Here is a 16,051-nt window from a genome sequence, read left to right on the forward strand (position 1 = left end):
TCTCCAACTCTTAAAGGATAACCTCACTTTGGCGCAGAATAGAATAAAACAACAGGCAGATCAACATCGCAGCAAAAGAAGTTTTGATGTAGATGACTGGTTATTTCTATGACTACAGCCATAGAAACAAATGTCCCTCAAGCAAGCTAAGAAGGATAATAAATTATCACCAAAGTATTATGGTTCATACAAGGTGTTGCAAAATATTGGTATTATGGCATACAAACTGGAACTTCATGCATCTTCCCGAGTACACCTAGTTTTCCATGTTTCATGCTTAAAGAAGTTTATAGCTGACAAGCTCCTAGTTCAAACAATATTTCCATAACTTGACGAGGAAGGAAAAATCATATTGGAACCTGAAGCAGTCACTTAAACAAGAACTCGACAGCAATGAAATCGATCAATTTCAGAGTATCTCATCAAGTGGAAGAACTTACCCGCTAAACATTCCACATGGGAGGATGAGAATTTTATACAGAAGCATCCATAACTACTCAAGCGTTAAGGACAATACTTTTTTGAAGGAGAGGGGCATGTTAGGTCCCTATAATACTGGTGTATTCCCTTATTATTATTGTCATTGTAGCCCCTTATTGTTATTGTTGTGCCCATGTTGTCCCCATATTGTTATTATTATGCCCCATAGAAGCCCACTATTGTTATTGTTCTGCCCTTACATTATTATTATTATGTCGGTTCTGATTATATTGTGACCCCTTAGACTCCTATATGTAAAAAGGAGGTATTGTCATTTGTATCATCCAATAATTGTTCATTTGTGTAATGTGAAGGAGGTTGCCACCTCGAAGGGGCTGATTTTGAAGTCATTGATCTATCTTTTCTTCTATTTTGTGAGTTGGTTGCATAACAACATGTTGAACAATATTCACAAACATCTTCAAGGCCAGTAGAAGAGGTTGCAAAATCCATTGAAAAAATGGTTAACAAAGACGTAGAATTCCCTTCAAGAGGCTGAAGATTTAATCAAGCAGGTTAATTGACAAAGAGAAAGAGAGAGTGGTATCGACAATTAGTGTTGCCTCCACTGGAATTTCAACCTTCCCATGAAAATTAGAGTTTGAAAGGCCACATATGATTCCCTCCTACAAGAGTTCGGTACAGTTTACTTAATAAATGTCACGAATCCACAAATTGTGTCTGTTGCAGCACCTCAGGAATTCTTGTTTCTTCAACCTGTGTTAGACTATGGTTTCAAAGGGTTAAGAATACGAACTACTCATGATTAGCTATAGACATGGCTCAACGATACTCGTTTCCAAGCTCGTGTAATTGGCGTGTACGACATGGGGGGCATTGGAAAGACATCATTGCTGAGATTCATGTACAACACCTACAAGGAGTGGTTAGTGGTATCTTTGATGTCATTCTTTGGTTCACTATTTCTCAGAACTTTAATTAAGGAGTTGCAAGTTTCTATTGCTAAGGAACTTGGATTAAATATAGAGGAAAGGTGTACCAATGAAAAAGGAAAGATGAGATTGTATGCATCTCTACAAAAGAAAAAAAAATTCTCATATTAGACAATGTGTAGAATGCATAGCGATCTTCATCGAGGTCCTAGAGGTCAGTGACTCATTCTCAAGGCCACATAATGGGTCCTCCTACGAGATTCCAATAATCTATTCGACATTACTTAAGGAATGAAGCTATGTTCTTATTACAAGGAAAGTACAAAAATTGTTGGATTACAAAGAGAAACTTGTTATTTCAGTGGTTGCTTACTAGTCGATGGAAATTTTTCATTGCAAAATTTGGTTATCTCCAGAGTAAGATGACTAATGAAAAATTACATAGGTAAATAGCTAAATAACCACAAAAGTTATATAATTCCTTATTTATTATTTGAGTGATGAGGAAATTGTTCGTTTATTACGTTGCCATGTTGGTCAGGGAAAATTATGAAGAAAAAATGGCTCAGTTTTCACATTGGTTCTTTTATCAGTCAGGTTAATACAACTCAGAGGACAACTTCAAAGAGCTAGACAAAAAATTGACCAGGAAAAGATTGTCTATGGGACGATGGAGCCACTCTTGATTTCCCAAATAATGATTACAAATCTCATCAGCTTACGCATGTCAAACACTTCTATTCACAAAGAAAGGATTGTGGCAACAAAGGCCATGTCAATTTTGGTACGTGCCCTTGATATGAAGGTCTTGAAGGTTGTTTTGAAGGATTTTGATTACAGTAATTCCAAGGATGTTTTTGGGGTTCTAGTCCAATATCCTAGAATCAAAGGGGAGGTATGGGATTACTTTGATTTTGTGGGGAATGCACATGCCAATGGTGATAAGGTTGTCATGGTCACATTTGTTGGCTTAGTTAATGTTGAAGTCTCCACGGGAGTTCATAGTACATATGGCTATTGGATCTACCCAAAGGTTTAGGGTTTCGATGGCATTTGGAGGACCTCATGCAAATTTTCTAGATACTTTATAAGAGAATCATGCCTCAGAGGATTATAGGAGGGAGCATGGATTCAAATTATAATTAGGATCTTTATATCCAATGTGTGAGGTTGCTTCCCACTTGCCTTCTTCAAGCATTCTTGGAAAGTTCTACATTGACTAGGTCAGAGTTGTTAGTGGTGAGGTTGATAACTTACACAATTCATGGTGCCAAGAGTTGTTGGAAGTAAGGTTGATGTATTTCACTCTTTAGAGTGCCACATGGTCAAAAATGGTTTGATGGAGGGAGATGAAAAAGGATGGATCTTATTGGCTGGGATTGACAATGTCTCCTTAGTTCAACCTCGTAGGGAGACACCTTTGGTGTAATAATAATTTTGAGATTCCCTTGCTATAAGGGTTAATATTTTATTGACTCGGCCTATGAATAAATAGAAAAATGTAGAAACATGGTTGGAAATTAGGGTCAAAGTGGTACAATAATGGCTACCTACTTTAATTAGTGTGTCTTCTTCTCTCAGACAAAAGAAAGAAAAAGGTGCATGCAATGTATTTGGATGGAGTAGTTTAGTTATTCTAATTTTTTTGACTTATATTGGATTAAAATCAATTAAATCACAATAAATAAAATAACTATAAATCACACTTATTCGTTGTCGAGGACATAACTTTGCTCCACACCCTTCAATTTTTTTCACCCCTTTCACTTGTTCTAGCCATTCACATTACAATTCTTTCTCCACTACAACTTGCAATATCTCTACCAACTATAATAGAAGAGCTTATGGGGGGGAGCAGAGGCCAATGTTGCAAACAATAGTTTTAATGTGATTTTCCAAAAATTGGAAGATGTTAAGATGTTGGAGAGAAACAACAAAATTCTGGAAACCCACTTTAGCACTACGCAGGACATGTTGAACAATATTCACAACCAACATCAAGATTAGTAGAAGAGGTAGCAAAATCCATTGAAAAAATGGTTAACAAAGACATAGAATGCCCTTAATGAGGCTGAAGATTTGATCAAGCAGGCTAATCGACAAAGAGAGAGAGTGTGGTATCAGCATTAGTGTTGCCTCCACTGTAATCTCAACCTTCCCATGGAAATTAGAGTTTGGAAGGCCACATATGATTCTCTCCTTCAAGAGTTCGGTACGGTCTACTTAATAAATGTCACGACTCCACAAATTGTGTCCGTTGCAGCACCTCGGGCATACTTGTTGCTTCAACTTGTGTTAGACTTTAGTTTCAAAGGGTTAAGAATACGAACTGCTCATGATTAGATATAGACTTGGCTCAACGATCCTTGTTTCCAAGCTCGTGTCATTGTCGTGTACGACATGGGGGCATTGGAAAGACATCATTGTTGAAATTCATGTACAACACCTACAAGGAGTAGTTAGTGGTATCTTTGATGTCGCTCTTTGATTTACTATTTCTTAGAACTTTAATTAAGGAGTTGCAAGTTTCTATTGCTAAGAAACTAAGATTAAATATAAAGGAAAATTCTAATAATGAAAAAAGGAAGATGAGATTGTATGCAACTCTATAAAAGAAAAAAATTCTTCTCATATTAGACAATGTGTAGAATGCATATGAATTATCATATAAATAGAAAATTACAATTTATGAGAAGGGTATGAGAAGGTATGAGAGACGAGGCTAGGAGAATTTATGAGAATCTTTTATATATATAAATAATTATAATTTTTAAAATATAAAGTAATAAATAGTTTAGAATTAAATTTCATAATTTTTGTTTTAATTTATATAAAATTTATTATTATCTGATATAGAAGAAATATTTAATAATGATTTTGTTGTAAAGACAAAACTAAATATATATTGTTATTAATAAAAAATCATTAATAGTTTAGTTTGAAATATACAATTTCAACTTGTAGGAGACCCAAATTTTATTCAATTTATTATTTTTCTAAGTTAATTTATTTACGTGACAACCATATTTTCTATCCATTTTTTACACACATGTACTTACTATTATAATTGCTATAAAATGCACTTGACATATACTTGGATGTCATGGTTTTGAATTATGCTACCTTCTCATATAAATAAATGTAATTTTTTTCATTGTTGATATATTGCGGCTATATTGAAATACAATTGTATTTAAAATGTATGTAATATTTCTTATGTTATATATATATATATATATATAGAGAGAGAGAGAGAGAGAGAGAGAGAGAGAGAGAGAGAGATTATTTTAAAATCCAAAAATATTTTACAAATAAGACTAGTGTAATTTGAATTATGTTGAGATTCTTTTTCGAAATCATATCACATTAAAAAAAATTGTGCCAATACTCAACCAAGCATTCATTATGAGAAAAGTAGATAATTAAAATATAATCAAGCCAAGATAATATATAGGAAGGAACCCTAAATTTTAAGGAATCAACATGATGAATTTCATTTAATTAATCTAAGAAAATAAAATAGTTTGTTTCTAAAATTAATTTAAATGTAGTCAAAGGAGTTGAAAAGATTAGCTTTTAGTTAACTCCTGAATGAGAAGGGGGTTTTGACATTTTTTTATTGGCCGCAATGGTTGGTTCTAAAAATCGAAAAAAAATTTTAATATGATAAATTTGAAAGAAGAAGCTCAATATTTCACAACATATAAAATTTGGTCTTTGTTTGAGGTTCGCTTCACAAACTTCGAGGTATGCTAGTACTATTATATTTTAAGAGTTTAATAATCACCTTCCTTTCACAAGTATATCATGCCAAGAAGACTTCATGTTTTCTTTATCATTACACAACCTTGAGGTTTCTTCTGATACACGATTACTATAGTCATTAGTGTTACAACCGTTTGGTCTTACCACTTCTTCTCACAACCAATGTTATTTTTGTTGAGACTAGATATTCGCAACAAAAGATAAAATCTTTATAGACAATAGAACAGAGATCAAACAAATAAGTGGAGAACATAAATCACAAATTTCTATTACACAACAGGCCTTGGCCTTGGCTTGCATTCCTCAGGCAAGAAAATACAAATTTATATAACACGAAGAAACATATAGAATTCTGCATGTGAAATTCATGTGGGCGGTGTGGTAGGTTCGACTACGTCGATCGTGGACGGCGATACGTTTCGGCATGGCGGTGGTTGGTGACGGTGTCAGCGTTGGAGCAGTGTGCATCGGTTTGGCTTCACATTTAACATTCTCCCACTTGAAGTCAAATAAGAGTCATGAATCAAGTCACAATGAGTCCTACCATGCCTCTACATAGCTTATGTTTATTTCTTGGTAGAATCTTAGTGAACATATCAGCAGGGTTCCTATCTATATGGATTGTTTCCAAGGATAACTATCCTTCCTCCAATACATGACGAATCCAATGGTACTTTAAGTCAATGTGCTTGGTTTTTGAGTGAAATGTTGGGTTTTTCGCCAAGTGAATGGCACTCTAACTATCACAATAGAACACATACTTGTCTTGCTTTATTCCTATCTCTCTTAAGAATCGCTGCATCCACAACATCTCTTTACAAGCTTCTATTGTAGCGATGTACTCTGCTTTTGTTATAGAGAGAGTTATTATTGGTAGTCTTGACACCCAAGAGACTGTTGCCCCTGCAAATGTGTACAAATAAGTTGTAGTGGACTTTCTGGTGCCCATATCTCTAACCATATTTGCATCTGTAAATCCTTCAAGCATAATCTCATTGTGACCATATCATAGACAATAATGACTATACCCTTGAGATACCTCAAAATCCATTTTACTGCTTGCCAATGTTGTTTGCCTGGATTAGCAAGGAACCTGCTCACTACTCCCATTGAATATGCAATGCTTGGCCGTGTGCATACCATGGCATACATCAAGCTCCCAACAGTTGAAGCATAAGGAATTATGCTCATCTCTTCCTTCTCCTTGCCATCACTAGGACATAATTCAGTACTCAGCTTGAAGTGGGCTGCAAGGCGTGTACCAACTGGCTTAGCATCCTTCATATTAAACATGTCAAACACCTTCTTGATATATTTTTCTTGTGACAGTCACAACCTTTTGTTTTTCCTATCATGCATAATCCTCATGCCCAATATATGTTGTGTTGGTCCCAAATCCTTTATTGTAAATTTGTTTCCAAATCCTTCTTCAGCCTATTGATCATATTCTTACCATTCCCAACAATCAACATGTCAACCACTGATCCAAGATGTTTTCACTTATAGATCTATAGAAAAGAATTACATGTAAAATTACAGCTTAACACAAAAATGTGCACATAAGAAAAGAAGAAGTAAACACATAAAAGGTACAAAAGAAGACACCAAATCTTGATAACGGAGTTCATCCAATTCGGACTACGTCTCCGGGCCCAGCTCAACAATGGTGAGGCCTTTCTTATTAAATGGCATGAAAGAAAAGAGAATTACAATCATCAATTGTCCACAAGAGGCTTATACCTCTAATTTGCAATATGGTCTGTGAAATGGATGCCTGATATGGAGAGGTAAGCAGCACCAAAGCGTCCCGTAGCAATGAAAGGGGCTGGAGTCATATAAACTGTCTAAAACAGACGAAAAATGCTCTCTCGCTGCCTCCTGCCAACAAAACAACGTGCTGCCACCAATGCCCCTCAACTCTTTCCATCGATTTGGTTTTATAGATGGGTTTCAGACAGAATCCCCTTTGAATCTGGGCTTGCCGGGCTCATTATAGGGGCCGGTATCATGGAATGATCGACAGGTGCAATTGCCTCTTTAAATGGCCTTTTTATTGTTGAGGCGATAAGGCCTTAGAAAATCTGAAAACCACTAGAAAATTGCCCCAAAACTAATTACCCAAATTTCAAGAATCATTAAATCGGGCTTATATGATTATCGGGTCCGACCTACGGTCGCAATCAGCGCATTGTTGTTGCCAAGGTCCTGTTCCACGGGGAAGTACCAACCGTTGATCATCGATATTGGCATCAGCCGATCGCATCGGTGTCCCATTTATATACTGCTTCGATGTCCCGATAACAGTTTCACCGATTGGTTTAATTGTCAATCACACTATCCGCTCGCCGATATGTAAGGCCTCTGAACCATTTTCCCGCCGATCTGATTTAATTGGATATCGGCAATTGGGGTTTCCTCAGCGCCTTTCCTAATTTCGCCCTTATGCATCCTCCGATTGAGATTTGGCCTTAAAGGCTTAAGACCCATTTTCAAAGGAAAATCCTCATTTTCTTAAGGATCAAAGAATCCTTCTTTGTGTGCTAACTTCATCATCTAGACTCGGATTGAAGTACCATTTACACTGTTGGAATCAGGAAGACGAGATCTTCGCTCTGGTCCTGAGTTGACTTCATTATGCTCACTTTGATTTCTGAGTTTTTCCATGCCATTGTATCTGAAGATCCACCTGGATCAATCCTCCCCATTGAGGAGCTTTTGGACTGCCAAAAGCTTTTCATTATTCAATTGGCAAGTGAGGGAACTATTCCCTCACTTTCTCTTTCTCCAGTGATCTGGCCTTGCTGGGATGCCTTCCCTTGAATCCAACTCGAATGTATTCTTCTGTCGAGGATGATGTCTTTGGGCAACTAATCGAGATATTCTGGTGAAAAATCATCGACGGTAGGGACTGTGCCCACCTCATCAGTGTCCATGATCAAAGGTGGTTCATACAACTTTAGGTTATCCACATTCACTATTGAATACATCTGCATGTATACCGGCAAGTCAAGACGAAAGGCATTGTTCCCAATCCTCTCCAATATGGTGAATGGTCCATACCGGATTGGCCGCAACTTCTTTCCTTCTCCCTTCATCCTATCTTTGCTGATGTGGAACCACACCTTGTCGCCCACTTGGAATTGATGGTCGACTCGGTGTTTACCATGTCGAGCCTTGTAACGGGTTTGACTTTTCTCCAACTGCTCTTGCACTGCTTGGTGAAACAGTTGGATTCATTGAATGAACTGTTGAGCTTTGTCTCTATCATTACGTCCACTAGAGCCATCCTCCCTTCGAAAGACCATATCAAAAGGGTCCCTTGGCAAGTAATCAAAACATGTCTCGAATGGTGAACGCTGTGTCGATGAATGCACTGCTCGGTTGTAGGAATGTTGTATATAGAGGAGATGTTCATCCCATAACTTGGGACGTTTCCCACAATAGCTTCGTAATAAGTGTACCACGGTATGGTTAACAACCTCTGCCTGTCCGTCGGTCTGCGGGTGAATTGTCGTGCTTCTTTTCAGTTTGGTGTCCATCATCCTCCACAAGCTGGTCCAAAACTCTCCAAGGAAGCGAGAGTCCTGACCTGACACAATTGATGTGGGTAATCCAAAGTGGACCCAAACATGTTGAAAGAAAAGAGAAGCAGTTTGCTCTACAGTAATCTGCTTTTTACAAGGCATAAGAACACACATTTTGCTGAAATGGTCAACGACGACATACAAATAGTTGTGACTTTTCCTAGACAAAGGTAAACCTCCTACAAAGTCCATTGACACACTTTCCCATGGATGACTCGGAATAGGGAGTGGTGTGAAGAGCCCAAGTTTTCTATTAGAGGTCTTTGAAACAGAACACATCACACAACCCTTTACATAGCGAGTCACAATGTTTTTTCATATGAGGCCAAAAAAAAAAATCTTTGTACATGACATAAAGTCTTTTCGACACCAAAGTGTCCAGACACAAGAGAGGTGTGGGCCTCTCGAATTACATGCACTCTTTCTCCTGTAGGAATACACAATTTACCAAGGTGATACAACAATTTCCCCTGCAAGTGATAGTTGTCCACTTGTGAACCATGGGTTAGTTTTGCATAAGCCTCCTTAAAGTCATCATCGTTAGCATATTGTTCAGCATAACTTTCAAAAGATAACGAAGCATTATGCAAAATAATAGAAGCAGAAATAGGAGGGCGAGATATCATATCGGTCACTTTATTGCTAGTGCCCTTCTTATACTTTATTACCAGATGAAATTGTTGAAGAAAGCCCATCCACTTGAAATGACGAGATTTCTGCAACTTGGTTTGTGACTGAAGGTACTGCAAGGGCTGATGATCTGCATGGATGATGGTCTCCTTGCCGATTAGGTAGTGTTTCCACTTTTCTACACTCTGTACCAAGGCATAGAGCTCCTTGTCATAGGTGGGATAGTTTATCACAGCTTGAGAAAAATTCTCAGAATGGTAACAAATCGACTTCTTTTGCTGCATCAGTACAGCTCCCATGGCATAACCGTTGGCATCGGTTTCGATCTCAAATGGTTGTTGGAGATTGGGTAAGGCTAAGACTGGCGCGGTGCTAATTTTTTCCTTCAATGTCTTGAAGGACTTCTGTTGTCTTCCTCCCCATTGGAAGATCTGTTTCACACTTGTCAATGTGTGCAAAGGTGCTGCAATAATAGAGAAATTAGCAATAAATATCCTTCAATACTGGACTGCACCAACAAAGCTACGGACCTCAGTTACACTAGTAGGCTTAGGCCAATTTACAATTGCTTCAACATTAGAGGGATCAATTTTTAATTGAACATGACCAACAATATGACCTAGGTAACCCAAAGAGGTTTTCCCGAACTCACACTTTGACAATTTTACAAAGAGTTTTTCCTTTTTCAGCACATCAAGCGCTTTCTTTACATGACTCATATGTTCAAACCAACTCTTACTAAAAACTAGTATATCATCTAAATATACAAGAACAAACTCATCAATGAAAGGCTGAAATATATTATTCATAATCCGCATAAAGGTGGCTAGAGCGTTGCAAAGCCCGAATGGAATCACCATCCATTCGAACAGCGCAGTTTTCCACACATCCTGCTCCGCAATTCGGACCCGATGATAGCCACTGCACAAATCCAACTCTGTGAAATAAACAACATTTTTTAATTGATCCAATAAATCATCTATGCATGGGAGGGGATAGTGATTTTTCACCGATGTTTTGTTGAATACGCAGTAGTCCACGCACATCCTCCAGCTGTCATCTTTCTTTGGCACTAGAACAATCGACGAACCGCATGGAGAGGAGCTTGGCTTGATGATGCCTTGGTCCAGCAATTCCTGCACTTGTCGCTTGTTCTCCTCCATTTCAACTGCCGACATCCTATACATGTTGATATTTGGCAAAGGGGCGTCATGCAATTGTTGGATTTCCCTCTTCGGAGGTAGTCCCTTCGGCTCTTGAAATAGTTCATTATAATCAGAAATCAATTCCATTAATCCCTGTTTATGCTTCCCATCGCAACCGTGGAACACATCAACTAAATTGACCTCTTTCTCCCTTACGACCATAAGCATGCATGTTTTACTGAAATTCACCAGTGGTTTCATCTGCCCAACACTTACGAGGATGGCATTAATCTTATTTTGATGAGCCCGCACTATGTATTCTATCCCATCCTTGGTGATGTGATATTTATTCTCATGGCAGAAAAAGACCGCTTTTCTGTCATACAGGTATGGGCTCCCTAATACCATGCCACAGATATCCAGCGGTATAACATCCATCTCTACTTCGTCTACCAGCTTAGACGCAATCACAAATTTTACCTTGCACTGTTGGGTTACATTCAATTTAGCTTTATCATGTATCCATCCTAGCGGGTAAGGCTTTGGGTGTGGTTTTGTCTCTAAGCCAAGCTTCTTTACCAAGGATTCTGCAAGTAAATTTGCTTCGGACCCAGTATCAAATAGAGTTTCTACTTTGGTGTCATTTACTACAACTCTGATATGAAATAATTCAATTCTTTTTCTATCATTCGAAAGGGACTCATCTACAGAACTAGTGCTTTCATGCGCTTTAGAATCCACAAGCAGGTGAAAGTGTACCTTTTGTTCCCACTGTTGTGACCAGTGCTTCATCTCCCAAATCTGATCCAAGGTCTTGCTGTGCCGCTGCCACTGTTTTCTACTTACCTTTTCCTCCATACTTCTTTGGACGCCTTTCTGGGTGTTGCTTCCAACAATGATCGTCATCGTGGCCTTCTTTCTTGCAATGATTGCAATAAGGCCGCTCTCCCTCTTTGGCTGTTGTTGTTTTCTTCTCCTTCCCTTTCCATTTCGCTTTGGATTTTCCATTGGGAGGTTTGAACGGTGGCTTTCTAGACTGATCCTCTCTTTCATTCTTGCCCCTGTTCTCAATATGAATTGCTTTCACACTAGCTATGTCAACAGTGGCTGGTTCAAACAACAATAATGAATTCCAAATATAACTATGCAGTGAGCCAATATACTTAGTTACAACTTCAGGTGTATCAAGTGCAATACCCAAATTCAGTGCTTGCTTCCTAAATTCTTCTATAAAACATTGAACATCCCGCCCTTTGCCTTGCCTTAAATATTGCCAATTCATCAAAGATTTTTGTTTGTATCCTAAGGGATAAAACTGTTCCTTTATCGTAGAAGTAAAATCAGACCATGAGGAAAAGAGCTTACCCACATTTTTACTGCTCTGCAATTTTCTCTCCCACCAAACGAGAGCTATGTTGCCCAACCGTAGAGAGGCCAGCTGGATTTTTGCCTCATCTTCTACGATTTGTTGAATCCTGCAGTAAACCTCAATCTGCCTGATCCAATTGTTCAGCTTTTATGCGTTACTTTCACCATTAAACACAAGAATATCAAATTTAACATCTAATTTAAAAAAAGGTTTCTTAGATGCATCCTTTGGATTTCTCTAATTACAGTGGTGAGAGGAAGAAGAACCTTCACTACCAGAAGGAGAAGGAGGGGGGTCTTCTCCACCATTCCCATGTGCTGAACCTTGTCCTTCTGGATTTCTCTCCTCTACTTTTTCCAGTCTTATAACCAGCTGACTGATATTTTTGGCCATTGAATAGAAAGTATTTCTGAAATTGCACTCCTCTTCAATACGAGCTTCCTCTTCAGCCATGTTTCTTCTCTGAGATGCATGCGCTGCCTCTAGATCGAAAGGTTCTAGATTCCCTTCGCCTCTTTGAAGCCTACCTCTTGTTAGCATACAAACATGCAATTCACATCTAAAAAGGCCTACTCTGATACCACTTGATCTAGGATGTTTTCGCTTATAGATGTATAGAAAAGAATTACATGTAAAATTGCAGTTTAACACAAAAATGTGCACATAAGAAAAGAAGAAGTAAACACATAAAAGGCACAAAAGAAGACACCAAGGTTTGATAACGGAGTTCGTTCAATTCGGACTACGTCTTCGGGCCCAGCTCAACAATGGGGAGGCCTTTCTTATTAAATGGCATTAAAGAAAAGAGAATTACAATCATCAACTGTCCATAAGAGGCTTATATCTCTAATATGCAAGATGGCCTATGAAATGGATGCCTGATATGGAGAGGTAAGCAGCACCAAAGCGTCCCTCAGCAATGGAAGGGGCTGGAGTCATATAAATTGTCTAAAATAGACGAAAAATGCTCTCTCTCGGCCTCCTGCCAACGAAATAGTGTGTTGCCACCAATGCCCCTCATCTTTCCATCGATCTGGTTTTATAAATGGGTTTCGGACAGAAGCCCTTTTGAATCGGGGCTTTCTGGGTTCATAATAGGAGCTGGTGTCATGGAATGATCGGCGGGTGCAACCACCTCTTTAAATGGCCTTTTTATCGTTGAGGCGATAAGGCCTTATAAAATCTGGAAAACACTAGAAAACTGCCCCAAAACCAATTACCCGGATTTCAAGAATCATTAAATTGGGCTTATATGATTATCGGGTCCGACCTATAGTCGCAATCGGCACATCGTTGTTGCCAAGGTCTTGTTCCACAGGGAAGTGCCAACCGTCGATTGCCGATATCGATGTCTTGTTTATATACTGCTCCGATGTCCCGATAACGGTTATGCGGATTGGTTTAATCGCCGATCGCACTGTCCGCTTGCCGATATGTAAGGCCTCCGAACCATTTGCTCGCCGATCCGATTTAATCAGAGATCGGCGATCGGGGTTTCCTCAACGTCTTTCCTAATTTCACCATTATGCATCCTCCGATTTCGATTTGGCCTTAAAAGCTTAAGACCCATTTTCAAAAGAAAATCTTCATTTTCTTAAGGATCAAAGAATCTTTTTTTGTGCGACAACTTCATCATCCAGACTCAGATTGAAGTACCGTTTGCGCCGTTGGAATCATGAAGACGAGATCTCTGCTCTGGTCCTGAGTTGACTTCATTATGCTCACTTTGATTTCTGAGTTTTTCCATGCCATTGTATCTGAAGATCCACCTGGATCATCCACATATAATAGTAATATGATATACTTTCCTTGATCATACCTCTTAATATATACACAATGGTCAGCTTCCAACCTGTGAAAACCATGTTCCAACATGAATGAATCAAATTTCTTGTACCATTATCGAGGTGCCTGTTTCAACCCATAGAGACTCTTCTTCAACTTGCAAACTAGGTCTTCCTTGCCTTTTTCTATGAAGCCTTCTCACCGCTCCATATAAATTTCCTCCTCCAATTTACCATGAAGGAAATCAAGTTTTACATCTAAATGTTCACATTCTAAGTCTAAAGCAACAACAAGACCAAGAATGACTATGATGGATGACATTTTGACAACGAGTGAGAAAATTTTAGTGAAGTTGATACCTTCCTTTTGGGCAAATCCTTTCACCACAAGCCTTACTTTATAACTCTCATTCTTTTCATCACTTTCGTGATTAATCCTCTAAACCCATTTGTTTTGTAGAGCCTTTCTACCTTTTGGAAGATTTACCAACTCCCAAGTTTTGTTTTCCAGTAAAGAGTTCATTTCTTCCTCCATTGCTTTCTTCCATTCTTTACTATGCTCAACTTTACAAGCTTCTTGAAAACAACTAGGTTCACTTTCATCAGTCAATAAAATATAGTTTGAAGGAGGATACTTTTGTGAAGGCTTATAAGGCCTAAAAGATCCGCGAACCAACTGTGGTGGTGCACTATCAGGTTGAATTTCCTGTAAAGGTTCCTGCAAGATTCCTTCTTCTTGATGTTCATCATTTTCCACTTGTTGTTCTTCCCACTCTGGAATATGTTGTCCATTTTCTTGCATTGGTAGGATGTTTTCATGCTACTCTTCAAACTTGTCAATAACTTTCTTGACCTCCAACTCACCTATAGTCCTATTAAACATAACATCCCCGCTTCTAATAATTTATGTTTAACTAGATCCCATAGAGGATAACCAAATTCTTCATCCGCATATCCCATAAAAATGCATTTCATAGATTTATCATCTAGCTTAATTCTATTTTCTTCGGGAATATGTATAAATGCTTCACATCCATAGATTTTCAAATGATAATAATTCAACTTCTTACCAATCCAAACTTTTTTAGGAATGCCGCCATCCAAGGTTGTAGTTGGAGATCGATTTATAAGGTAGCAAGTTGTCCTTACAACTTCTACCCAAAAATTCTTCTCCAAACCAGAATTGGACAACATACTTCTCACCTTTTCCATAATGGTGCGATTCATCCTTTCTGCGACACCATTCTGTTGAGGAGTACCATGCACAGTCTTCTCATGCTTTATGCCAAACCTGTTACAATATTCCTTGAATGAATTTGAGCAATATTCTCCACCATTATTTGTTCTCAAACACTTGAGCAATTTGTTAGTCTCTCTTTCAACAACAACATGGAATTTTTGAAATATTTCAAACACTACACTTTTACTTTTCATAGGATAGGCCAAAACCTTCTTGGGTGCATCATCTATAAATGTTACAAAATATGACGCTCCTCCTAATGACTTGATGTTAACAAGACCAAACACATATGAGTGTATCAATTCTAACAAATTTTTCTTTATGTCATGGCCACCTTTAAGGAATCAAACCCTTCTTTGTCTACCATATATACAATGTTCACAAAGATCAAGATTGTAGGATTTCAAATCTGGCAATAAATTTTTACCAACAAGGATGTTTAAGCCCTTCTTGCTCCTGTGACCCAAGCACTTATGCCATAGATATGCTAAATTTCATTCTTTTGTGACAACAGCCAAATCTGTTTATCGTATCATTTCATTTAATGTGTATAATGTTCCTGTCTTGGGTCCTCTGGCCACAACCAATGCTCATTTTCTAATTTTCCAACCTCCTTTTCCAAAGCTTGTGGAATATCCTTCATCATCCAACCGTCCTATTCAAATTCATGCACATTTCTAGTACATGCCTGACCTGTTTCAACAATATATCTTGTCCATCCTTCATCTTGATTTAGACATCTCCCACTCCAACAATACTGCAAAAATGATTATTCCCTAAATGCACTCTACCATAATCACCAAGATTATATGCAACAAAACTATCTTTGCATGGGGTTACATGGTGAGATGCCCAAGAGTCAAGGATCCAATCAAAGCTACTCCTAGATGTATATAAATATGCATCCTCTACTGAAACAATAAACAACACGTCACTATCTGTGGCTATAGCAGTAGTCTCACCTTCATTTGTGCTGGATGACTTGTGATTTGTACTGGTCGGTCTCTGATCCTTTTGTCCTTTCTTCCAGACTCGAAATTCTTTCTTCATGTCCCCAGGTTTACCACAATGAAATCAAATGATCTTACCCTCCTTGATTTTGATAAACCTCTCGGTCTTGATTTCCCTTGTCGGCCTCGATCAATTCTCCTAACACGATTA

At 38.2% G+C, this 16,051-nt stretch overlaps 1 protein-coding gene across 1 annotated transcript; it reads right to left on the reverse strand.

The window, feature by feature from the left end:
* Positions 1-10,153: 10,153 nt before the first annotated feature.
* On the reverse strand, positions 10,154-11,403 carry LOC149258204 (uncharacterized). The gene is made up of 3 exons (XM_089406427.1): positions 11,344-11,403; positions 10,397-10,983; positions 10,154-10,289 (listed from the first exon to the last, which is right to left on the reverse strand). The coding sequence occupies exons 1-3, from the start codon at positions 11,401-11,403 to the stop codon at positions 10,154-10,156; spliced, it is 783 nt and encodes a 260-aa protein (XP_089262553.1).
* Positions 11,404-16,051: the final 4,648 nt, after the last annotated feature.

This window comes from Pinus tabuliformis, chromosome 6, assembly GCF_031772625.1.
Source record: "Pinus tabuliformis cultivar Carrire ecotype Pingquan chromosome 6, CPIR1, whole genome shotgun sequence".
Lineage (NCBI taxonomy): Eukaryota > Viridiplantae > Streptophyta > Pinopsida > Pinales > Pinaceae > Pinus > Pinus tabuliformis.

Bases quoted from the DNA above. Each gene is read 5' to 3' on its own strand.
- LOC149258204 (XM_089406427.1), bottom strand. From the start codon at position 11,403: ATGACGATCATTGTTGGAAGCAACACCCAGAAAGGCGTCCAAAGAAGT. The intron at 10,984-11,343 runs GTAAGTAGAAAA...GTAACCCAACAG, and splicing joins AAAGAAGTATGGAGGAAAAG to TGCAAGGTAAAATTTGTGAT. The intron at 10,290-10,396 runs GTGCGTGGACTA...TTTATTTCACAG, and splicing joins AAAGATGACAGCTGGAGGAT to AGTTGGATTTGTGCAGTGGC.